We start from the raw sequence: 26,527 nt of genomic DNA, 5'->3' as shown, positions 1-26,527 counted from the left end.
TGTTGTTCAGACCAGACATCAGAATGAGGCAGAAATGTGATCTAAGTGACTTTGACCATGGAATAATTGTTGGTGACAGACAGGGTGGTCTGACTACCTCAGATGGGGCTGAGATTTTCATACACAACGAGTTTACAGAAAATGATGCGAATAACAAAAAAAATCCAGTGAGGGGCAGTCCTGTGGGCAAAAATGCCTTGCTAATAAGAGAGGTCAGAGGAGAATGGCCAGACTGCTTCAAACTGACAGGAAAGTGACAGTAGCTCAAATAATCACACATTACAACAGTGGTGTGCAGTGGAGCATCTCTGAACACACAATATGTCGAACCTGGAAGTGGATGGGCTCCAGCAGCAGAAGACCATGAGCATACACTCAGTGCAAGGTACAGGATGTAGCTGATAAAGTGGTCACTAAGTAGTGTTAGGCTAACGGAATGTGAGTTTAAGTCTTTTTCTCACGTCCTTCTCCCCAGGGTTATGGCTGCCATGTAGCCAGTGCAGTTTGTGAGTGGATGGTCGGCTTCTCCTTTAACTTCTTCTTCATGACCTTTATTAAAGACTTTCAGGTATGGATTTTGTCAACCGCCCCTGCTGGTTCACCCCTCCCTACTTCTAACACCCCCCCCATTTCATTCTCAGCTTCACACCCACAGCTGATGAACTCATTTCAAACTCCGTACCCTCGTACATGTGTTTGCAACTCGAGGGAACACAACCTGCCTGTGGTGAACTACATATACCCGTCCGGACACCCCCCTGCATATACCCGTCCGGACACCCCCCTGCATATACCTGTCCGGACACCCCCCCCCCCCCCCCCCCGCTGACCGCTCCTGTGGCTCCTCCCACAGACCCCGTGTGGTGAACTACGTATACCTGTCTGGACACTCCCCCTGCTGACTGCTCCTGTGGCTCCTCCCACAGACCCCGTGTGGTGAACTACATATACCTGTCTGGACACCCCCCCCCTGCTGACCACTCCTGTGGCTCCTCCCACAGACCCCGTGTGGTGAACTACATATACCTGTCTGGACACCCCCCCTGCTGACTGCTCCTGTGGCTCCTCCCACAGACCCCGTGTGGTGAACTACATATACCTGTCTGGACACTCCCCCTGCTGACCACTCCTGTGGCTCCTCCCACAGACCCCATGTGGTGAACTACATATACCTGTCTGGACACCCCCCCCCCCCCCCCCCCGCTGACTGCTCCTGTAGCTCCTCCCACAGGCCCCGTGTGGTGAACTACATATACCTGTCTGGACGTGCCCCCTGCTGACTGCTCCTGTGGCTCCTCCCACAGACCCCGTGTGGTGAACTACATATACCTGTCTGGACACCCCCCCTGCTGACTGCTCCTGTGGCTCCTCCCACAGACCCCTGTATAAAGGTGATCAAGGCCTGAGCCCGGCCTCTCAGTCTCCAGGATGTAGTATGGTGGTCACTCACAGCTTGTTCCTTCTTCCAGTCAATAAAAGCCGATATCTCGCCTTTCCGTCTCAGAGTGAGTTATTGATGGTGCATCACTGCCTCTCCTGCTCTGCCCCACAGTGGGAAATATTCAAGGATTCCTGACGAAGGGTCTCAGGCCGAATCGTTCACTGTTCACTCCCCTCCATAGATGCTGCCTGACTTGCAGACTTTCCCAGAACATTACGGCACAGTTCAGGCCGTTTGGCGCACAATGTTTGCACTTCCTTTCAGGATGAGTTTCCCACGTCCCACCAAGTTTGGAATTGGTTTATTATTGTCACATATTGTTATCTGGTCAGGGCATGAAGGGATGTGGGGATGAAAATTGGATCAGCCATGATGAAATGGCTGAGCAGACTTGATGGGCCGAATGGCCTATTTCTGCTCCTATATTTTATGCTCTTCTCTTATGAACTAAGGTAAGTTTTAAAAAAAAACTTGCTTTTCATACTATTCATGTCGATAAATGCATTACAACAGTGCATTGATGTAGTACAAGGGAAAACAGAATGCAGACGTAAGTGTTACAGTTATGGAGAAAGTACAATGCAGGTGGTCAAAAAGACGGAGCCTTGACTCTTACAATCTACCTCATTATGGAACATAGAACATGACAGCACAGTACAGGCCATTCAGCCCACAATGTTGTGCTGACCCTTTAACCTACTCCAAGATCAATCTAACCCTTCCCTCTTACATAGCCCTCCAGTTTTCTATCACCCATGTGCCTATCTAAGGGTTCCTTAAATGCCCCTAATGTATCTGTCTCTACCACCACCCCTGACTGCATGTTCCATTCACTCACCACTCTCTGTGTAAAGAACTTACTTCTGACATCCCCTTATATTTTCCTCCAAACACTTAAGATTATGCCCCCTCAAATTTGCCATTTCTGCTCTGGCTACCCACTCGACCTACACTGTACACTGTACCTGTACACTTCTGTCGAGTCAGAAGATAGGTGGGAGGGGTAAAGGTGGAATTTGATAGGGAAGGACAATTAACTGTGGATAAAGGGAAGGGGGAGGAGAACCAGAGGGATGGAGGTGAAGGTCATGGACAAGTCGTGAGGCTATTTGCACTCTGGAAAAAAGACTACTCACTCAGTCATCACGTACAAACAAGCTGGAGGAACTCAGCAGGTCGGGCAGCATCCATGGAAATGAGCAGTCAACGTTTCGGGCTGAGACCCTTCGTCAGGACTGAAGAAGGAGTGGGCAGGGGCCCTATAAAGAAGATGGGGGGAGGGAGAGAACCAATCAGAGGAAAGATCAAGGGTGGGGGAGGGGAAGCAGGGAGGGGATAGGCAGGAGAGGTGAAGGAGGAATGTAAGGGGAAAGCACTGTATAGTAGAAGAAGGCAGAATCATGAGAGAGGTGATAGGCAGCTGGAAGAGGAGGCAGAGTGAAAGTGGGATGGGGGAAGGGAGAGGGAGGGAATTACTGGAAGTTGGAGAATTCGATGTTCATACCAAGGGGCTGGAGACTACCCAGACGGTAGATGAGGTGTTGCTCCTCCAGGCTGAGTTTGGCCTCATCATGGCAGTAGAGGAGGCCATGTATGGACATATCCGAATGGGAATGTGAAGCAGAGTTGAAGTGGGTGGCAACCGGGAGATCCTGTCTGTTGTGGTGGACGGAGCGGAGGTGCTCGATGAAGCGGTCCCCCAATCTGCGTCGGGTCTCGCCGATGTAGAAGAGGCCACACCGGGAGCACCGGATGCAATAGATTACCCCAACAGACTCACAAGTGAAGTGTTGCCTCACCTGGAAGGACTGTTTGGGGCACTGAATGGTGGTAAGAGAGGAGGTGTAGGGACAGGAGTAGCACTTACGCTTGCAGGGATAAGTACCAGGTGGGAGATCTGTGAGGAGGGATGTGTGGACCAGGCAGTCGCGGAGGGAACGATCCCTGCGAAAAGCAGAGAGGGGTAGAGAGGGAAAGATGTGCTTAGTGGTGGGGTCCTGTTGAAGGTGGCGGAAGTTGCAGAGGATAATATGCTGGATCTGGAGGCTGGTGGGATGATAGGTGAGGACAAGGGGAACACGGTCCCTGTTGTGGTGACGGGAGGATGGGGTGAGGGCCGAAGTGCGGGAAATGGAGGAGATGCAGGTGAGGGCATCATTGATGACAGCAGAGGGAAACCATGATTCTTAAAGAAAGAGGACTTTTGAGATGTCCTGAAATGGAAAGCCTCATCCTTGGAGCAGATGCGGCGGAGACAGAGGAACTGGGAATAGGGAATAACATTTTTACATTTGGCAGGGTGGGAAGAGATAGTTATGAGAGTCACTGGGTTTATAGAAGATGTCAGTGGACAGTCTGTCTCCAGAGATTGAGACCGAGAGATTGAGAAAGGGGAAGGAAGTGTCCGAAAAATACCAGGTGAATTTGAGGGCTGGGTGAAAGTTAGAGGCAAAGTCGTTGAAATTGACGAGCTCAGCATGCGTGCAGGAAGCAGCACCAATGTAGTTGTCAATGTAGCGAAGGAGAAGTTGGGGAGCAGTACCAGTATAGATTTGGAGCATAGACTGTTCTACATAACCCACGAAGAGGCAGGCATAGCTAGGGACAATGCGAGTGCCCATAGCTACACCCTTGGTCTGAAGAAAGTGGGAAGAGCCAAAAGAGAAGTTATTAAGTGTGAGTACCAGTTCCGCCAACCGGAGGAGTGTGGTGGTGTTGGGAACTGGTGAGGATGTGTGGGTTAGGGTCAATGAGTTGAGGGCGTGCTATGTTGGCGCTGGAAGTGTGGTGACACTTGTGGGCTGCCCCCAGAACAATCCTCACTGATTTGATTTGATTTGATGCAAATGATGAATTTCATTGTACGTTTCAATGTACATGTGACAAAGAAAGCTAATCTTGTCTTAAACAGTTGATGTTTCAGGCCAAGACCCTTCATCAAGACCATTGCCTGTAGCCACACTGCTAACTTTGGTCTAATTAGGTAAAAAAATGTTTTCTAAATCAATGTTTCTTTCACTCCAACAGAAATTTTCTCTACATATTAAAACGGAGATAATTGATTCTGATGATGAGTTAAGAAGGCCTATTCTCCACAGCCTCCAACATCAGTGACTTCTCTGAGACGGTACGTGTCACCACTTTGGGCCGTCAGTACAGTATTCTGAGAGCTCTGAGTTTTTTGTACTCTCTGTGTTTTATTTATTATAATTATCCCTATTGTTGCGCTTCGGACTTTTTATGGGTTATTGTTAGGTTTTCTCTAGTTTTCATTTAAGTTGCAATTGCCCTTGATCACTTCCAATTAATTCTCTGAGATTTTGCAGGTGTCCAATTAAGTAACCTTGGACTTTTGTCTCTTATTAGAATAGTTACTTGTAAGCTTGTAATTAGTCTGGGGTTTTATCAGCTGGGCACAGATTCTTTCATACCCTGGAGTGTATTTAAAGGGGCAATGCTAATCCTGCACTGGCTCTGTTGTCCTGATCCTTACCCGGTGAAGTTCTGGCTGAGTTAGCAAAGACCTTGTAAGTTCTAGTGTTTAGCTTTGTCTCTTTTGTTAATAAAATTCCTAGTTTTGTTTAACCCTTCTGAATCTCTGTGTGATCCTGTGCTTAGGTCTGAAGATGTGGCGTGACAGAGAGGAATTGGCATAGTTATCAACGGTATCTTTCTCGTATTTTAAGATGTTTTGCACTTCCAGACATTCCACATGGGCAATATTAGACTCCAGAAATAGACACACTACTCTGGATAAACATGACCAGCCAGCTCCAGGAGGACACAGAAACAATTTCAGGACCTTCTGTAAATATCAAAAATAAACTAACATCCACACCAGCTGGTGGGAGTTACTGGTCCATGGCCACTGACCTCATCATAGAAGCAAATAGGGAGGATCTGAGATCCAAGACTTTCTTCAACAGAAGCACCAGAAGCCTTACCTAACAGGAAATGGAGCCTCTAGCAATCCAAACAAAAGACTAACCTCATTTGTCACATGTACATTAAAACATAGAGTGAAATGTGTTGTGTCAACGAGCAATTCAGTTTGAGGGTGTAGGCCGTAAGTTGTGCCAACATAGCATGTCCACAACTCACTAACCCAGACATCCCACCTCTCCCAGAAGTTCCGGGAGTCTCCCGCATATTGACAGTGGCTCCCTGGCGCCTGCAAATTATATACAATATCCCAGAAATCGATTTTATTTTTTTGAGAGTGAGCGAGTTTGAATGTGAAAGAGAGAGAGAGCGAGTTTGAGCGAGAGAGAGAGTGCGCCATGGCAGAATGTTCCCAAAAAAGAAAATATAAAACGTGCCTCACCCCAGACTAAAGTTTACCCCTGCCTAATAGGGGTAAAAAATAATGACAGTGTTGCTCACTGCACTGTTTGCAACAGTAACTTTTCTATTGCCCATGGTGGGTTAAATCACTGTTGAGGTGAGTTTAACAGGTGTCATTCGTTTATTAGCATAGCTAATGCTATTTAAACCTGCTGGCTAACTAAGGAGGTAATCTATTGTAGACCTCCCACCTCTCCTGGAAGTTCTGGGAGTCTCCTGCAAATTGACGGTGTTACCTCCCTGAAATGAGTTTTTGCAGGGTGGGATGTCTGCTAACCCTAACCCATACACCTTTGGACTGTGGGTTGAAATTGGACCACCTGAAGGAAACCAACGTGGTCATGGGGAGAACATACAAACTCCTTACAGATAGAAGCAAGAATGAATCCAGCTCACAGGCACTGTTGTAGTGTTATGCTAACCTCAATACTAAAACTGTAAACCCATCTGGCTTAGCTGTGGTCTAGTCTACGGATCCCAGCACAGGTTGAAGAAAGAGATGCAGATTGTCCCACAACAGACTGGATTGCTCAGGAAGAAATAATCCCAAAACTATATAGCACATTTAAAGTTGTAAAAAAACCTAGAAAATTCACAAGAACAACACTTTTCACAAGTTATTTATATGTGACTATCAGTTTGGAGAAGATGTTAAGTATTAACGAGTGAGGAAAAGGCAGAAAGTCAGGATAGGAAACTCCCAAACATTTCTCAGAAAGGCAGCACAGGAACATTTACTTCACAGCTTCCAGGGTATGGCACTGCCTGGACGGGGTCTGCATGTTCCCCCTGTGATAACATACATTTCTGATCTGGCCATTGGTAACGATTGCAGTTACTCAAAAAAGGCTTGGAACATGGACTGTTCGACATAGCCAACGAAACGCATGAAGGGTTAGGTATTACCAGGGATGGTTTGGAAAATGGACTAAATAGCCATTGAAACACAAGGAGAGTTGGGGAGCGTTATCAGGGAAAGCTTGGAACATGGACTGTAACATTTTGTGTGTGTTACTCCAGTAGAAGTGGTAGAGGCAGGTTCAGTATTGTCACTTAAAGCAAAATTGGATAGGTTTATGGACAGGAAAGGAATGGAGGGTCATGGGCTGAGCGCGGGTCAATGGGATTAGGTGAGAGTAAGCGTTCGGCACGAACTAGAAGGGCCGAGATGGCCTGTTTCCGTGCTGTAATTGTGATATGGTTATATTCCCCACCCACTGTTCCACATAACTGTTGAGTAATGCTTGCAAAACCAAATCATTACAAATGCTCCCATGCAAAAAAGTACAAATTGTTGAACACTTAAGTGTTTAAATGTCTTTAATTACAATGCAGCAGTAGCATAGCAGATACACACAGAGACTTTTTTGTCAGTTCCTCCTAAGACTGCAAACTCTACCTTCCAGTGTGAGAAGGGCACCAGGCAAATGGAAATTGCACCACTTGCAAGTTCTTGCTGAAACTGCACACTTTCTGACTGCAAAACAGCACTCAGTCTGGATCTGAATCCAATAACACTCCAGTAATATTAAATATGAAAGATTAGCATAATTTGTCAAACATATATTGAAACATACAGTGAAATGTGTCATTTGCATCAACAACCAACACAGTCCAAAGATGTGCTGGGGGCAACTGACAAGTGTTGCTATGCATCCATTGCCAACATAGCATGTCAACTTACTAACCCTAACATGTATGTCTTTGGACTGTGGGAGAAAACCAGAGCACCTGGAGGAAACCCATATGGTCATGGAGAGAATGTACACCTTAGAGGCAGTGATGGATATTGAATCCCTAATCACTGGTACTACAAAACGTTACACTATTCTACTCTGCTGCAAAGCATAGTTATCAAAGCTCTTTCTAAACTCCTGTGATCTCCTCCAGCCCTGCATCTCTGTGCTCCTCCAATTCTGGCTTCTTGTTCATTCTGAATTTAATCACTCTTGGCATTGTGTCTTCAGCAGCCTAGGAGCCTATCTCCAGGAATTCTTCCCTAAACCTCTCCACCATCCCTTTAACCAAGCCTTTCATCAACTCCCTTACATCTCCGATGGACCTCTGTCATATTTTGCCTTCTAGTGCTCCTGCATACGAAGATTTTAGACCATATGATATAGGAGCAGAAATAGGCCATCCATCCCATCGAGTCAGTGCCGCCATTCCATCAGTACTGATTTGTTAGCCCTCTCAACCCCATTCTCTTGCCTTCTTTCTGTAACCTTTGATGCCCTGACTGATCAAGAATCTATCAAACTCAGCTTTAAATATATTCAATGACTTGGTCTCCACTGCCATCTGCAATGATAAATGTATATAAATATTGCTGTATTTGTTCAACTCAGATTTTCTCACAGAAACCTCAGATTTGGTTAATCCCAATGCTGGCTTTTTAAGACACAACAATACCAACAGAAATCTGAGTTGAGTTCAATAGGAATGCAAATCTAACAAAGAAGATTAATGAAATATTTTATGATTTGATTTATAAACCAGTTGATGAAAATTTGATAGAACTTTATTTGAGATGGTCATGAGAATGTATACATGTCTATTTTACTGTACTGAAGTTTCATTACTGTTTGTTAAATTTTTATTAATAAACAATATTTTATCAAATTGTATTTGTGATTTTATGTTCACACGTCCCCACTCCTGTCTTCTTTCCATGAGTCCCTGATCTCAGTCATTCTCCTGAATCTGAAACAATGGCAGATTATTCAGCTTGAGGTCCGTCACTTTTCAACGAGTCTGCAGGTCGTGGAAGTTCAGCCCAAGCCCATACTGACCACATGGTTAGTCCCAATTTCCTGTGTTCCGCCCTATCCCTCCACGTCCAGCCCAAGTGTTTCTGGGTATGGCACACCACGGTGCATTACAGGCCATTCAGCCACCATGTTTGCCAACCTTCTAACCCACTCTGACCTCGAACCCTCCCTCCTACGTAGCCCTCCCTTTTTCTAACATCCATATGGCTATCTAAGAGTTCCTTAAATCACAAACGAACATGAGAAGATTTGCAGATGCTGGAAATCCAAAGCAACACACACAATATGCTGGAGGAACTTGGATGTTAGTGGTGAGCACGTGGAACACACTGACGGGGGAGGTGGTAGGGGCAGAGAGTTTTTGGACATTCAAGAGACTCACACAACATGCTAGAGGAACTCAGCAGGTCAGGCAGATCCATGGAAAAGAATAAATAGTCGACATTTTGGGCTGAGACCCTTCAGGACTGAGAAGGAAGAGGGGAGATGCCTGAATTAAAAGGTGGATCCACTCTCCTCTCCTATCAGATTCTTTCTTCTCCAACTTTTGACCTTTCTTACCCACCTGGCTTCACCTGTCACCTTCCAGCTAGCCTCTTTCTCCTCCCTCGCCTTTTAATTCAGAACTCTCCCCATTTCCCTCTCAGTCCTGAAGAAGGATTTCAGCCAAAAATTTTGACTGTTCATTCTTTTCCATAGACGTTGCCTGATCTGCTGAGTTCCTCCAACATTTTGTGTGGGTGTCTTGAATGTCCTTAATGTACCTGCCTCTATCACCACCCTGGCCATGTGTTCCACACACTCACCACTCTGAAAAAAACTTACCACTGACATCCCCCCTATACTTCCCTCCAATCACCTCAAAAATATATCCCCTTGGCATTAGATATTCCTGCCCTGGGTAAAAGTCTCTGGCTGTTCACTCGACGCCTCTTGTCTTCTGGAACACCTCTCACGTCATCTGCCATTCTCGTTTGCTCCAAAGGGAAAAGTCCTTCATTGCTCAACTGTTCAATTAATGATCCTATTGTACCTGCCTCAGCTAATTCTTCTGGCAGATTGTTCCAAAAGAAATGATTACTCCCTGCTCTGTGTAGTGCATGGTCTCACAGGCAACTCAGCCTGTGGGTTGTGGGCACATTGCCAGCACCCAATTCGGCCATTTCACCTGGTGGCATGGGAATGTTGGGAAAGGAGAACAGGGAAAATACTGCAAGTATAGCAAGCTGGGTACAGGGTGAGGATGAAGGCCATGGAAGAAAGAAGAGGGAGGAGCACGAGAGGGAGGTGCTGGGCAGGCAAGGAGATAAGGTGAGAGAGGGAAAAGTGGGTGGGGAATGGTGAAGGGGAAGGGTACCATTACTGGAAATTCATGAAAACAATGTTCATGCCATCAGGTTGGAGGGATCCCAGATGGACTATAAGGTCTTCCACCTTCACCATTCCCCATCCCCTTTTCCCTCTCTCACCTTATCTCCTTGCCTGCACATCACCTCCCTCTGGTGCTCCTCCTCCTTTTTCTTTCTTCCATAACTTGCTGTCCTCTCCTATTAGATTCCCCCTTCTCCAGCCCTGTATCTCTTTCACCAATCAACTTGCCAGTTCTTTACTTCACCCCGCCTCTCCAGGTTTCACCTATCACCTTGTGTTTCTCCCTCTCGTCTCCCCAACTTTTAACTCTACTCCTCTTCTTTTTTTCTCCAGTCCTGCTGAAGGATCTCGGCCCAAAATGCTGCCTGGCCTGCTGAGTTCCTCCAGCACTTTGTGTGTGTAGCTCCGATTTCCAGCATCTGCAAATTTTCTCTTCTTTCCGCTCATGGGCTGCTTGTCCCACTCCCATCAGGGAGGAGGCTACGTAGGATCCACGCCAGGACCACCAGACTCAAAACCAGTTACCTTTCCCAAGCAGTAAAGCCGATCAACACCTCCACTCACTAACCCACCCCTCTACACCCCCAACCACCACTATTTTATCATTACCTTCCGTCACCTTATGTGCAGACACTCCTGTGTCCAGTGTCACTTTATGAACATACAATCAATCTATGCATATAGGCTATCTTATGTATTTATACTTATTGTGCTTTTTGCCAGCATCGGATCAGGAGTAATAATTACTTTTGTTCTCATTTATTAATGACATTAACTAATCTTCAATCCTATAGCAATTTTTATGCCTTTGCACTGTACTTCTGCTGAACACAGCAAGTTTCATGGCATATATTGAATTGAATTGACTTTATTACTGGAGGTTACTATCATAATGGGATTTCTGAAAGGGTGTAATAAAATATCTTATGAAGTTTTTCCATCCAAACTCCCTCCATTTCTGTGAATTGGTACACTTCCACTGATATCTCCATATTTTTGTCCATTCTTCCTCAGATATAATTATCCCTCCTTCCTTCTCCCATTTTGTTTTAATGTATGAAGTCGAATGTGTTTTAAGATTTGACAACCCTTTATACATGCTTGAAATGATTCTACTACCATTATCTGAATTATATGCTTTTCTAAAGAGCTCTATCAAACATGTATTTGCCTTGGTTACATTTTTAAGCATCTTATTAACATATTGTCGCATCTGTAAATACCGATAAAATCTTGTTTTTCTAATAAGTGTTTCTCTTTAAGCATTTCAAACCTGAACAGTGTCCCTTCTTTCATTATGTTGCAAAGAACTGTTATTCCTTTAGCTGTCCAGTCCTTAAATCTAGCATCCAATTTATTTGGTGTAAAATCAGAGTCATATGCACACCATTAAAGAATTGCAGTATCTCCCTCTAGATTATATTCTTTTATAGTGGTTTTCCATATTTTAAGAGTCAATTTCACCCATGGGTTATCAATAGTATTTAAGTACCTTTGCAGGTTGTTATCAGCGAAAATTGCTTGTATGGGGATGGGAAGTACCCACTCCTCAATGTTTTTCCATTGAGCGTCATATAATGGGTTGCACCAACATATCACAGCTCTCAACTGTGCTGCAAAATAACAATCTCTAAGAGAAGGTAGGCCCAATCCCCCCTTTCCTTTGCTAATTGCAAAGTTTAAAGATGAATTCTAGACCTTTTACCCTGCGAAATATACCTTGATAGCATCTTGTTCCATTCATTGAATTGATTTTGATTAATCTCTATTGGTAGGGTCTGAAAGAGATATAACAGTCTGGGCAGTATATTCATTTTAATAGACTCAATCCTTGAACTGAGACTGAGGAAAGGAATCAGGCTCCATCTTGCCACATCTTCCTTAATTTTTTATATAAAGGCTGATAATAACATTCTGATAATTCTTACTAGGGAATGGTTATCACAGGAGAGCCCAACTTTAAATACATGGACGGAAATTACAATGGACATTTACAAAATGGAGAAGATAACAGCATCTGTTAATCATAAGCTGGAACAATTTGATTCATACTGGGAAAAATGGTTTAACTACATAATGCCTCATAGGCCTGATTTTATTCTCACAAATCAATGAATCTGTTGTAAAAAAAAGATCACTCCCTACTTGTACATAGTTCTTTCCTTTTGCTTGTTTTTTCTTTCCACTCTTTTCTATAAGTGTATACCCCAGATAAATACTTTGTGGAGATTTGTGATATATATGATTATATGATGTATATGTGCAATGTCTGAAATACATCTTATGGAAATGTTTGTGTGATGAACTTCAATAAAAAAAATTACAAAAAAATCCTTCAAATACATGAGGAGTAAAAATCTTTACATCTCTGTCTAAATGTGCCATGTGCAATTTATAGTAATTTATAATAAATATTATGTACAACAGGACAGTCAATATAACATAGAAATACAGTTGTGTCAGCCTGAATTAAGCAGTTTGATGGCCTGGTGGAAGAAGCTGTTGTGGAGCCTGTTGGTCCTGGCTTTTATGCTGTGGTACCATTTCCCAGATGGTAGCAGTTGGGGTGAATCAGTTCCCCAGTGATCCTTCAGGCCCTTTTTTCACACCCATCTTTGTAAATGTCCTGAATAGCAGGAAGATAACATCTATAGAAGCACTGGGATGTCCACGCCATTCTCTTCAGAGTCCTGCAATTAAGGGAGGTACAGTTCCCAAACCAGGCAGTGATGCAGCTGATCAGGATGCTCTCAATTATGCCCCTATAGAAGATTCTTAGAATCTGGGGGCCCACACCAAACCTCCTCAACCATCTGAGGTGAAAGGTGTTGTTTTGCCTTTTCCACCACACAGCTGGTGTGTACAGATGACATGAGAACCTCAGTGATGTTTATGCTGAGGAACTTAAAGCTGTTCACCCTCACAACCTCAGATCCATTAATGTCAATAGGGGTTAGTCCGTCTCCATTCCACCTGTAATCCACAAATGGCTCCTTTGTTTGATGGTGATATTAAATCTGACACTGTCCCACAGCCTTATTACGTGTGCCTTCACCTGTCATGTCACCATCATCCATGGACTCAAACAGCCCTCCTCGGTTAGACAGAAGTTCATTTGGACCTCGTCCAACCTGTCTGTTTCACTCAGTGCTCCTCATGTGATCTTCTCTACACTGGTGAAACCACGTTGCAGATCACCTGAACTCTCCCTGAGCAGCCATCTGGAGCTTCTGGGCAAAAGTTACTTTAAGTCTCCTTCTCACGCATTGACCTATCTACTCTTGGCCATTTCCATGGAGAGTCCAAACACCTTGTATTCACTTGGGTTCTTACAACCCAATGGAATGAACATCAAATATTTTAATGTCAGATGTCCTTCTCCACCGTGTCCATCTGGGCGTATCCTCTTTTTGAACACCTTTCTTAGCCAGCTCCATCATGGGCTTCCCAAGATCAAGAACATCTTCAAGAGATGGTGCGTCAAGAAGGAGGCATCCATCTTAACTTTGTGATTCACTGATGCAGTGAAAATCTACCCAAACAGCAACACTTAACAGATGGTTTCAATACAAAACAAAGACACTTTTCTATTCCTCTTACCAACGTGAGTGACCTTACTGTTTCTCCCCAGGTTAGGAATGCCTGATGTGGACAGCCCAAACACACCAACAAGCATTTGGGAGACCAGTGGATGGATTTTCTGACTACTGCGGGGCTGCAGACATCCCCTACCTGACGGGAACAGGGCACTTCTGTGTACAACCCTCCCTACCATTGAGGACATCTTCAAGAAACTGTGCCTCAGGAAGGTGACATTCATCACTAAGGACCTCCATCACCCAGGACATGCCCTCTCCTCAAAGTGGAGATCCAGGAGCCTGAAAACCCACACTCAATATTTTAGGATTAGCTTATTCCCTTCTACCATCAGATTTCTGAACAGTCCTGTTTGAATAATAAGACTGGATGCTACAATCCCTAAAGTTTCTGCACTGCACCTGACTTGAGTGGAAGTAGTTCTTAAAGATGACCACTAGATGCTGTTTCTACCATTACAACATATCTTCAGTTGTGTACCTCGACATCACTGGGTGTTTTGGCCTTTTATCACAAGACACCCTCAGCTGAGGCAGGCCCACCACAGGCTGACCAGGCCTGGGTGTGTGTCACATGGTTAGTCACATGATGGTCACTTGGCAGCCCAGACAGCATCCCTACTTTTCACCCACAGCCAGTGACTGCTCATTTCGGCAGCATTAGCAAGTGCTTCAATTGCCTTCCTATGGGCCTGCCCTCTGACTCCTACTTCCCCCAGCAGCCTTATGGTGGAACTGGCTACAAAGCCCCTGCACCCCACCTCAACTGGGCGCACTTTTACATGCCAGCCTCACTCCTCTGCTTCAACTGCAAGGTTGGCATATCACAGCCTTTTCCATTCGTGAGCCCCATCCACAGTGTCCTCTCATTGGACCGTCAGCTCAATGATAAAGACAGGAGTTGGACCAAAGGACCAGGTCAGAACGCAGGTTGGTTGTTGCAATTTCAGATGGGAAGGTAAGTTTCTGGCCTAAATCGACACGCGTTTCCCAGTCCCTGGCTGCACTCAGTGGGCATGAGTCATGAGGCAAGGGATTAGCCCCCAGTTTCTCTCCTTCCCAGATGAAGGATGGTAGTTGTGGGAACATAGTCTGGGCATCGAGAGGCCTGACGTTGGTGGTTACTCTCTTACACTCAAGCTCAGCTGCCGTACACCTCAGCACTTGGTTGTGTCACCAGGTGTATCTGCCTTGTATTTGGCTGGTCTTGCAACTAACTAAGATGTGCTTGAGGGATGCCGGGACTGCACACAGAGGACAGGCCGGATCCTCTCCCAGCCAAAGAGTTAGGTTTGTAGGAGAGGGCAGGACATCATATGTTGCTCTGATGATTAAGCCCAATCTGTTTGACTCCATGGTCCACAGCTCACTCCATGTGATTTTCCTGCTCTCAACACCCTCCCACCTCATCCAGCAGCCTTGCTTGGCTTGGGATGTTGCTTTGGCACATCTGGCTGCTGCTTCGTGCTGGCGCACCTCCTCCACCACCAGGTGCTGGTGTTCAGTTGTAGTAGCCTTTTGCCAGGTAGGTTTCATTACTCCAAAGCCAAAGTCTCCTCTGCCCTGTTGGACATAGTCCACTATGTCCCGGTGTGGGAGGGTGGCTTCTGCGTCCAGTACTGCTGCGGCTGGGGTCCATTTCTTCCCTGTTGCTAGAGCAGGAGTAACGCCTCTTAAGATTGGGTCCCAAGATTTTTTGAGTGTCATTTCCAGCCTTGCTTTGGCACACTTGTATTCCTCCACCAGGCTAGAAATTGGCAGAGAAAGGGCTCCATTCCCGTAAAGTCCTATGCTGCTAAGGCATCTCGGTAGCCCAAGCGCTTTCTCGTATGGAAATTCACCAGCCTCTCCAGCTGACTTGCATGAGACATAGTGACCTCATGGATGGTAACTGGCCACATAAGTTGGGACAACAGTCCAAACTGAAAGCACCAAAGCTGCAACCTCCCTGGGAGAGCCGTGTTGTTGATAAGCTTGAGGCCATTGGTTGTACCCTGCCTTAGTTGTTCCACCTGCTCGGTGTCTCTGAGGTCTGCATTGTACCAATGTCCAAGGCTTTTGATGGGCTTCTCCAGGACAGCTGGTATTGGCTCAGCATTGATACAAAACCTTACTCATTTTAATATCTTTTTATTAATTATTATTGAAGATTGACAAAAAAAGATATATTAAGTCAATGTCATTACGTGCAAAAAGGAATTAAATGAGCAAATTAATTAACAAAGCTAAGCAATATATCAATAATAATAAAAAAAGTAGTGTTAAGAATATTTTTTTGAAAGAAAAAGAAGGAAAAAAAGGAACCCCTACTAACTAAAAAAATGCAAAAAAACCCCACTGGGAACACAACCCCGGAGCTATACATTATACAAGCTTCCATAAAAAAAAACATCATTCTGCCAACTCAAATCCACTTAAAGAAAAATCGGAAGGAAACCATATTAATGATCTCAAATCAGATGATAGTATTGGGTGAATGAACCCCACCTTTCTCAAAATCGAATCGAGGATCAAAAGTTCGACCTGATTTTCTCCAAACTAAGACATAACATCACTTGGGAAAACCATTGTATCAAAATAGGAGCAGAAGCATCTTTCCATTTCAACAAAATAGCCCTTCTGGCCAATAATGTAACAAATGCAATTACATGTTGGTCTGATAGAGAAATACCATGAATATATTGAGGGATTATACCAAATAAAACTGTCAATTTATTAGGTTGTAAATTAATTTTTAAAACTTTAGAAATTGTAGAGAAAATAGGCTTCCAAAAATGTTTCAGTACAGAACACGACCAAAACATATGTGTCAATGTGGCTGTCTCGGTTTTAAATCTGTCACACTATCAACATTAGGAAACATTTTAGACAGTCTCTCCTTTGTCAGATAGTAATGATGTACAATTCTAAATTCTGTGATTGGCACAAATCGAAGAAGAATTGACCAAGTTCAAAATCCACAACCAATCTTCTGCTCGTGTTAAGCTCTCCCTCCCAATCTTGCTTAATCTTAAGTGAAGGGTAATTGTGTTGCTGTAACCATAAATTATAAATTTTCCTAATAAAACCCTTCACTAAAGGATTCATTTTTAAAATAATATCTAACAGGCCAGAATCTTGTACAAACCCCATTTCCAGAAAAGTTGGGATATTTTCCAAAATGCAATAAAAACAAAAATCTGTGGTATGTTAATTCACGTGAGCCTTTATTTGACTGACAAAAGTGCAAAGAAATGATTTTCAATAGTTTTACTGACCAACTTAATTGTATTTTGTAAATATACACAAATTTAGAATTTGATGGCTGCAACATATTCAACAAAAGTTGGGACAGAGTTAAAATAAGATTGAAAAGTGCACAGAATATTCAAGTAACACTGGTTTGGAAGACTCCACATTAAGCAGGCTAATTGGTAGCAGGTGAGGTATCATGACTGGGTATAAAAGTAGCGTCCATCAAAGGCTCAGTCTTTGCAAGCAAGGATGGGTCGTGGCTCACCCCTTTGTGCCAAAATTTGTGAGAGAATTGTTAGTCAGTTCAAAAGGAACATTTCCCAACGCAAGATTGCAGAGAATTTAGGTCTTTCAACATCTACGGTACATAATATTGTGAAAAGATTCAGAAAATTCAGAGACATCTCAGTGCGTAAAGGGCAAGGTCGGAAACCACTGTTGAATGCGCGTGATCTTCTAGCCCTCAGGCGGCACTGCCTAAGAAACCGCCATGCTACTGTGACAATTATAGCCACCTGGGCTCAGGAGTACTTCGGAAAACCATTGTCACTTAACACAGTCCATCGCTGCATCCAGAAATGCAACTTGAAACTGTATTACGCAAGGAGGAAGCCATACATCATCTCTGTGCAGAAACGCCGGTGAGTTCTCTGGGCCCGAGCTCATCTCAGATGGACCGAAAGACTGGAACCGTGTGCTGTGGTCAGATGAGTACACATTTTAGCTAGTTTTTGGAAAAAACGGGCGTTGAGTTCTCCGTGCCAAAGATGAAAACTACCATCCTGATTGTTATCAGCGAAAGGTGCAAAAGCCAGCATCTGTGATGGTATGGGGGTGCATCAGTGCCCACGGCATGGGTGAGTTGCATGTATGTGAAGGTACCATTGACTCTGAGGCGTGTATTAGGATTTTAGAGAGACATATGTTGCCATCAGGTTAACGTCTCTTCCCAGGACGTCCATGCTTATTTCAGCAGGACAATGCCAGACCCCACATTCTGCACGGGCTACAACAGCGTGGCTTTGTAGACACAGAGTGCGTGTGCTTGACTGGCCTGCTGCCAGTCCAGCTCTATCTCCTATTGAAAATGTATGGTGCATCATGAAGAGGAGAATCAGACAACAGAGACCACAGACTGTTGAGCAGCTGAAGTCTTATATCAAGCAAATATGGACAAAATTTCCAATTACAAATCTATTACAATTAGTATCCTCAGTTCCAAAACGATTAAAAAGTATTATTAAAAGGAAAGGTGATGTAACATAATGGTAAACATGCCTCTGTCCCAACTTTTGTTGAGTGTGTTGCAGCCATCAAATTCTAAATTTGTGCATATTTACAAAATACAATTAAGTTGGTCAGTAGAACTATTGAAAATCTTTTCTTTGTACTTTTGTCAGTTAAATAAAGGTTCACGTGAATTAACATATCACAGATTTTTGTTTTTATTGCATTTTGGAAAATATCCCAACTTTTCTGGAAATGGGGTTTGTATGTGTGGAAAATTACTTAAGGATTTTTATAAGAAGTGTCTGACCTGAAGATATTGCAGGAAATTTGAATATGAGAGAGAGTATTTAGTTACTATTTTCTCAAAAGACATGTCGGCCATCTTGGACCAAATCTGTGAAGGAATAAACCCCTTTATTCCTCCAAAGAAGAAAGTAGGATCACTTAATGAAGGTTTAAATAAATAATTTCAATAAATTAAATAAAAAGTTTAAATTTTTTAAGATTAAAAAAATTACGAAACTGGAACCAAATTTGTAATGACTGCTTAATCACAGGAGATAAATTTAAATTAGTAATTTTGGCCAGTGGTACAGACAGAGAAGCTCCTAATAATGTGGTTAAATGAAACTGTTTCACAGCATTCAATTTCAAATCAGCCCAAGGTGGTCGTTCATCTCTATCAGCCAATATAAACAAAAACACATATAACGTACATTAACAGCCCAACAATACATTCTTAAATTAGGCAAAGCAAGAACTCCATCTTTTTTTTTAACTTTTGTAAATGATATTTAGTAATTCTTGGTCTTTTATTATTCCAAACAAAGGGTGAAATAAGTTAGGCACATTTTACAATGGCTGTATCCTTGCCAGTGCAACTTCATCTACACCCCTCGCTATCTCGGTGAAGTGCCGGCATAAAGATCCTGGCCATCCTGGACATTCCTCCTACTCCTGTCAGGCAGAAGATACAAAGCTTGAAAGCATGTATGTTACAATACATGGGGTTTGACTGCAAAAGAAAGATGCCTGGAGTTGCTTCGCACTTTACTGCAAGGGTGTCTATTAGGTGCATCAAAAATCAGTGGAATTAGTGAAAACTGTCAATATTTACAAAAAGCTATCTACCAGAAAGCACAACAATAGCTTCACACTACTTTCTCTGGTGTGAACTACTGGCAGCTGCGTCTCTAAGAGCGATCTGCCCTGTTTTTTTTTAGGCACCAGGACATACCATCCTTAATGACCCACAAAGTTAACATAAGACAACACATAAATCAGAATATGATGCACCCCACAACGTAGTTAGAATCATTTTACAAAATAAGCAGAAATATCTATCTTAAATAGAGTTTACAGACAACATGTACACATCCCCATTGCTAAAGAAATGGAATATTCCAAAGTGTATGGCGGGGAAGGCTCCATAAAGCCAAACCCATTATAAGAATATGCTGGGGGGAGACATTGAAGTGTGCACATTCAGTGCAAGGACAGCAGCAAGAGGACAAGGCAATGTTTGTGTATGTACATGTGCATGTACACAGAGTGTGTTTACCAAGAGCTCAGTAAACACACAATGTACCACCAGGCTCAAGGACCACATCTAAAAGTTGGTGTGAGGTGACCCTAAGGCATACTTGTTACAAAATTATTAAATTAATAGCGGCCCTTTACAAAACCTGTTTGATCTTGAGAAATAATTTTAGCTAAAATATTCTCCAGCTGATTAGCCATTATTTTTGAGAGAATTTTAGCATCCACATTTAATAATGAAACAGGTTTATATGAAGCAGTTAGCAGAATCTTTATCTTTCTTAAGAATTAAAGAAATAGAAGCTTCATAAAATGGGGGAAGTAACTCGCCTATCAAAAAAGAATCTTTTAAGCGTTTCCAATATATATGAAGAGAGCATTTTTTCAAATTTTTTATAAAATCCTACAGAATAACCATCCAGTCCAGGAGCTTTAGAAGATTGCATTGAAAAAATAGCATTCTGAAAGTAAATTTCTTTCAAAAGGATGAGTTAATAATACATTATATTGTGATTGGAGTTCAACTCTTTGTTTAAATAAATCAATGTTAGGAGAGAATGCATAAATATTATCCATTTTTAATTTGTTTGGAAATTTTATCTAACTTAGTTTTTGTCTGTTTCTTAAGCTCAGCTGAATAGGAAATTATCTGACCACGCAAATATACTTTAAATATATCCCATATAATCAATTTTGATACATCTCCCATATTGTTAAAAAGAAAAAAATCTTTTATCTGAGTCTCAATAAATTTGACAAAGTCCGGACTTTGTAATAAATTTTCTCAAAAACGCCACCGCAAATTTGCAATAGCAACATCATTCAATTCTAAAACTAAACTTAAAGGCGCATGATTTGAAAGAACTATAGCATCATATTCACATTTCTGGACTTTGGACAAAAATCGTGGATCATCTATAAAGTAATTGATTCTTGAATTTTTTTGTGAACGTGTGAAAAAAAAGAATAATCTCTATCATTAGGATGTAAATGTCTTCAAATTTCAACCAGGCCAAAATCAATTAGAAAAGAGTTCATAAGTGATGCAGAACAACTCAGAAGCCACTTTATTTGCTTTATTGCTGGACTTAAATGAATACATATTGTTAATGGGTGGTGATTTTAACTGATGTTTAAACCCTTTGATTGACAAGAGTTCAACTAATCAGCGGATACAAAACCTTATGTTGGTGAGCCGACCTTTGACAATTGAGATACTGCAAGATTTATTGGGTTTGATCTCCATTCGTGCCCATTTGATGTTTCCCTGGAGTTTATCCAGCAGGTGTTTGGTGCATGCTTCTGTTGTTGTTATTATAATCATGTCATCAACGTACGCCCTGATTGGAGGAAGACACAGCTCATTCTTCAAGTGTTTCCCACTGACCACCCATTGTGATGCTAAGATAATGAGCTCCATTGCCATGATAAATGCCAGAGGAGAGATGGTACAGCCCGCCATTATGCCTATCTCAAGGTGCTGCCATGTGGTCGTGTTATCTTGTGTTGTGACGCAGAACTGCAGATCCTGGAAGTACGCTTTGACTAGCTTTGTGATGCCCTGAGGAACCTGGAAAAAGTTGAAAGCTGCCCACGGAGTCTCGTGAGGCACTGACCCAAAGGCATCGGCAAGATCTAGGAAGACCACATGCAGGTCTTTCTTTTCTTTCTTGGCAGTTTATGCCTGGAGCCAGGTGACATTTGTGTGATCCAGATGTCCTGGGAAACCATGCATTCCAGCTTTCTGCACTGATGTGTCAACAAAGTGGTTGCTCTGCAAAAAGGCTGAGAGTCTTTGAGCCACAACACCAAAGAAAATCTTTCCTTCCACATTCAGGAGACTGATCTGGCAGAACTGACTGATTGTTGAGGAATTCTTCTCTTTGGGAATTAGTATCTCTCCTGCCCTTCCCCATGCCTTAGGTATAATTCCTTTCCCCCATTTCCACCTTCATTAGATTCCAGAGGTATTTCAGGACGCCGTGGGTGTTCTTATAGAGCCTGTATGGGATGCCATTGGGCCCTGGAGATGATGCTGATCTTGCTCATTTAACTTTATTTTCCACCTTCCTCCATGTAGGGAGCCTTACCTCCATCTGGTGCTCAGTTGGGTGGATTGATGGCATGTGATTTAGAATGGTGACTGACTCATGCCTCTGTCAGAGTGGGTCCTCCAGTTCCCTCACAGGTACTCTTAGGACCCCACTTTCTCCTTGCCAAAGAGGCTTTTGACGAACTTGTAAGAATCTCTTTAAAAGCTTGCCCTCGTCCGTTCTTTCCTCGTATGTTGTTGTCTCAAGCATTCTGCTGTTTGCTGCTTTGTCAAGCGCTGCTTTATTTCTGCTTGTAATACCTCGAGTCCTTTCCTTTCCCCTTCTGTGGACTTCCTCCACTGTTTCCTCAGCTGTCTCCTTTCTTTCACCAGTCTTTCGATTTCCTGCTGTCTCCGAGACTTGGGCTGGACTGGAGGTTCCCTCTGTGTCCTCTGTTTTTTCACACCAAATCTCCCTACCCCATAGCTGTATCTGATGTCTCCCCACTTCTCCAGTTTTCTTTCCACACTTCCCTTCAGTTCTTCTAGAAGATGGACGAGGTGTGTGTTGATGATCTCCCACCCATTCTTCTGGCAAGTGTTGGCCACAAGATTTGGGACTTTCATCCTTCCATCTTCCTTTCTGCTGCTGGCCGTGGCTGGTTGGGCTCTGGACTCCTGTCCGTTGGTGGATCTGTGCTTGGCTGAGTTTTGCCTGGGGTGTTGATACCCTGTGGACTGCGGTGTTTGTCCTGTCACTTGGCTTCACTTGACTAATTTAATCTACCTCTTAGAAGGTAATGGTCAATGTGAGGCCCCTCACCGAGCTCCCTCAGGCACTTTTTCCTGCCCTGGTGGATCTTAAGCCCCTTCTCTGATGTTATCTTTGTTCAGCCACAGATGCAGCATTGTAGTTTGTGTCCTACCGGTGGTGCTGCTCTGTCAAATGCCGTGCTAGTTGTCTATTTCCTCGTCGTTTCCATTCCTAGGTCTGTTACTGTGTAGTCTGTCAGTGAGTCATCTTGCACCCAGCTCTCGCAGACTCAAGGGGTATTCTTCATCTTGAAGCTTTCGTGGCAATAAATGGGTGGATCTAATATACTATCTAGCGATGGATCCTGCCAGCCCGATGTCAGCTGCCCTTTCACAATGGTCACTGGTTTATTCCAGATATTCAGTTTGATTAATAGGACTGGATGTTACAATCTCTAAAGTTTCTGCACTGCACTTGACTTGAGTCAAATTAGTTCTTAACGATGACCACTAGGTGATGTTACTACCATTATGATTCATCTATGAACTCCGCACTATTTCCTCTTTTGCACTTTTTATTGTAAGTTATAGTAATTTTACAGCCTCCCCAAGCCAAAGTGAAGCTGTACCAGAGCTGTGATCTGTCCATTCTCTTCTATGGGTCAGAATGTTGGCGCATGGCAGAGAGCGACCTTCCCAAGCTGTCATCATTCCACACCACAAATCTCCAGAAGATCCTTCGTATTTTCTGGTCAGGAAAGATCTCCAGCTATGCCCTACTCCTTTGGTGTCATTTAAAGGAAATGGCCACAATAATCATGAGGACACGTTGGAGATGGATTGGGCACGCGTTGTGAAGAGAGGTGAACTCCACCATTAGGACAGCACTTCATTGGGCCCCTGAAGGGCAGAGGAAACATGAAAGACCAAAGACAACTTGGGACTGTACATAGAAATCCTACAGCTCAATACAGGCCCTTTGGCCCACAAAGTTGTGCCCAACATGTACCTACCTTAGAAATTACTAGGCTTACCCATAGCCCTCTATTTTACTAAGCTCCATGTACCTCCATGAGAGGGATAGATAGAGTTGACGCGAACAGGCTGTTTCCATTGAGAGTAGGGGAGATTCAAACTAGAGGACATGATTTGAGAGTTAGGGGGCAGAAGTTTAAGGGAAACATGAGGGGGTATTTCTTTACTCAAAGAGTGATAGCTGTGTGGAATGAGCTTCCTGTAGAAGTAGTAGAGGCCAGTTCAGTTTTGTCGTTTAAGGTAAAATTGGATAGGTATATGGACAGGAAAGGAGTGGAGGGTTATGGGCTGAGTGCGGGTAGGTGGGACTAGGTGAGATTAAGGGCTCGGCACGGACTAGGAGGGCCAAGATGGCCTGTTTCCGTGCTGTGATTGTTATATGGTTATATGGTTACCCATCCAAAAGCCTCTTAAAAGACCCTATCCTATCTGCCTCCACCACCGTTGCCGGCAGCCCATTCCACGCGCTCACCACTCTCTTGTGTAAAAAACTTACCCCTGACATCTACTCTGTACCTTCTTACAAGCACCTTAAAACTGTGCCCTCTCATTCTAACCATTTCAGCCCTGGGAAAAAGCCTCTGACTATCCACACAATCAATGCCTCTCATCATCTTGTACACCTCTATCAGGTCACCTCTCATCCTCCGTCACTCCAAGGAAAAAAGGCCAAGTTCACTCAACCTATTCTCATAAGGCATGCTCCCCAATCCAGGCAACATCCTTGTAAATCTCCTCTGCACCCTTTCTCTGGCTTCCACATCCTTCCTGCAATGAGGCAACCAGAACTGAGCACAGTACTCCAAGTGGGGTCTGACCAGGGTCCTATATAGCTGCAACATTACCTCTCAGCTCCTAATACCCACAGAGTCAAAAATGAGGACCCTGAACCATACTTTGGGCACAATAGAGAAGATGGTCAAGGACAGACAAAGATGGAGTACCTTCATTGCTGCCCTAAATGTCAGTTATGTAACGAGCAGTAACTGTAGTGATTTTAGTTTTGCACTGTACTGCTGCCACAAAATAACACGAGTGATAATAAACCTGATTCTGATTCATCCCCACCTGACTCCATCTACCAACATCTCTCTCCTTGGTTCGACCTATCAGTCACCGGACTCTGTCCCACCCCGTCCTCACACTCCTGGACAATCTATTCCCCCTCAGTCCTGACGCTGGGTCTCGACCTGACACACCAACATACACCTTCTGCCTCCACAGATGCTGCTCAACTTGCTGAGTTCTTCCAGTGTTCTGTTTTTTTGAGGAATAGAACATTCAACACCTCATATTCTATCTGGATAGCCTCCAACCTGATGGTATGAACATCATTCTCTCCAATGTGAGGCAATTTTCCCCTCCCCCTTCAGTTCCCCTCTCTGGCCCCTTTCTGTGCTGTAGTGTTCTATGTCTCTCTGACTCTTAAAATATTTGGAAGAGGGGAAAAGCAGGTTTTCATGACCATATAAATTGCCCAACAAGTAACAAATTGCATGACACATAATGGTAATATTAAATCCGATTCTGATTCAACAAATCACACTAAAATCTGAGAGCCGTTGGGATGTGTAAGAGAGCCATATCAGCATTGTTAAGATTAAACCTATTCAACCCAAAGCTTCCTGGCATTTAACTTCATCTCTGGGCATGTGTTCCCTGTATAATGAGATACTGAAAACAAAGATTTTATTTTCAGTAACATACTAAATCAGAATCAGAATCATGTTTATTATCACTGGTATAACCATATAACAATCACAGCACAGAAACAGGCCATCTCAGCCCTCCTAGTCCATGCCGAACTCTTAATCTCACCTAGTCCCACCTACCCGCACTCAGCCCATAACCCTCCACTCCTTTCCTGTCCATATACCTATCCAATCTTACCTTAAATGACACAATTGAACTGGCCTCTACTACTTCTACAGGAAGCTCATTCCACACAGCTATCACTCTCTGAGTAAAGAAATACCCCCTCATGTTTCCCTTAAACTTTTGCCCCCAACTCTCAAATCATGTCCTCTCGTTTGAATCTCCCCTACTCTCAATGGAAACAGCCTATCCACGTCAACTCTATCTATCCCTCTCAAAATTTTAAATACCTCGATCAAATCCCCCCTCAACCTTCTACGCTCCAACGAATAGAGACCTATGGTACGTCATATGGTATGTGACGTGAAATTTGTTAACTTAGCAGCAGCAGTTCAATGTAACACGTAACATAGAAGAGGAAAATAATAATAATAAATAAGTTAATAACAATAAATAAGTTAACTCATCGAGGTGATTGATAAGTTCGTGGCCTACAGTAGGACATGAGTTATTAACTTCTAACTTTCTGCATAATCAAAGAGTTGTCCCACATGTGCATGTAACAAGAGCTGTATAAGTCATTTCCTTCTACCATAGGCCACAAACTTATCAATCACCCATCTGTGGACACTTTCTGGAGGTCCAAGATCCGTACGCTCCACGACCGCTGGACTAAGTGTGTACATGTAGGAGGGGACTATGTTGAAAAATAAATGTGCTGGGTTTTCTAAAATTGACTCCTACCTTAGGCCACAAACTTATCACTCACCCCTCATAATAACAAAAGGAGATTAAATATCCTTAAATAGGACCAAGATGCTAGTAAATTTGATTAAAAATTGGGAAATGCTTTCTATGTTCGAATTTTATCTGGAAAAAGTTTCAATTTGTCAGCTTCTAATGAAGTTGGCATTTTATTTGACAAGAAACTGATTCCAAGAAGTTGGTAGTAGTTTAGAAAAGGTGGTAAATCTCCCCATTAGTAACATGGAACATTGCCAGAAAGTGATGGTGATAATGTTTTAATTCAAGTACCATTTTAGAACTAACTTGGGTGTGTAAAGGAGATCCTTCAGAAAAAAAGTTAATTTAAAATAATTGAAATTCTATACTATAAAGATGATAAAGCTTTAGTTAGACAGTTAATAGGAAGCCCAGTAGAGGGGGCTGTCCCAATGGATTAGAGAAACAGAAAATATACAGCACAATACAGGCCCTTCAACCCACAAAACTGTGCCGAACATGTCCCTACCTTAGAACAACCTAGGCTTTACCCATAGCCCTCTATTTTCCTAAGCTCCATGTAGCCACCCAGGAGTTTCTTAAAAGACCCTACCGTTTCCACCTCCACCACTGCCACCGGCAG

The 26,527-nt window shown here is 43.3% G+C and overlaps 1 protein-coding gene across 6 annotated transcripts in view; it reads left to right on the top strand.

The window, feature by feature from the left end:
* dram1 (DNA-damage regulated autophagy modulator 1) overlaps positions 1-26,527 on the top strand; it is a 533,733-nt gene that overhangs the window by 50,336 nt on the left and 456,870 nt on the right. For 2 of the 6 annotated variants that reach the window (XM_059978519.1, XM_059978518.1), the window contains exon 6: positions 476-568. In XM_059978519.1, the coding sequence (XP_059834502.1) occupies positions 476-568 (93 nt within the window). Of the gene's footprint in view, positions 1-475; positions 569-1,231; positions 2,718-4,468; positions 4,569-5,059; positions 9,984-26,527 lie in introns of those variants that run through there. The other 4 variants (XM_059978517.1, XM_059978516.1, XM_059978521.1 and 1 more) reach the window with 4 other exon arrangements.

The sequence above is a fragment of the Hypanus sabinus genome, chromosome 8 (assembly GCF_030144855.1).
Source record: "Hypanus sabinus isolate sHypSab1 chromosome 8, sHypSab1.hap1, whole genome shotgun sequence".
NCBI classification, from domain to species: Eukaryota; Metazoa; Chordata; class Chondrichthyes; order Myliobatiformes; family Dasyatidae; genus Hypanus; species Hypanus sabinus.
Note: the sequence above shows the minus strand (reverse complement) of the source record. Positions and strands in the feature narration are given on the sequence as shown.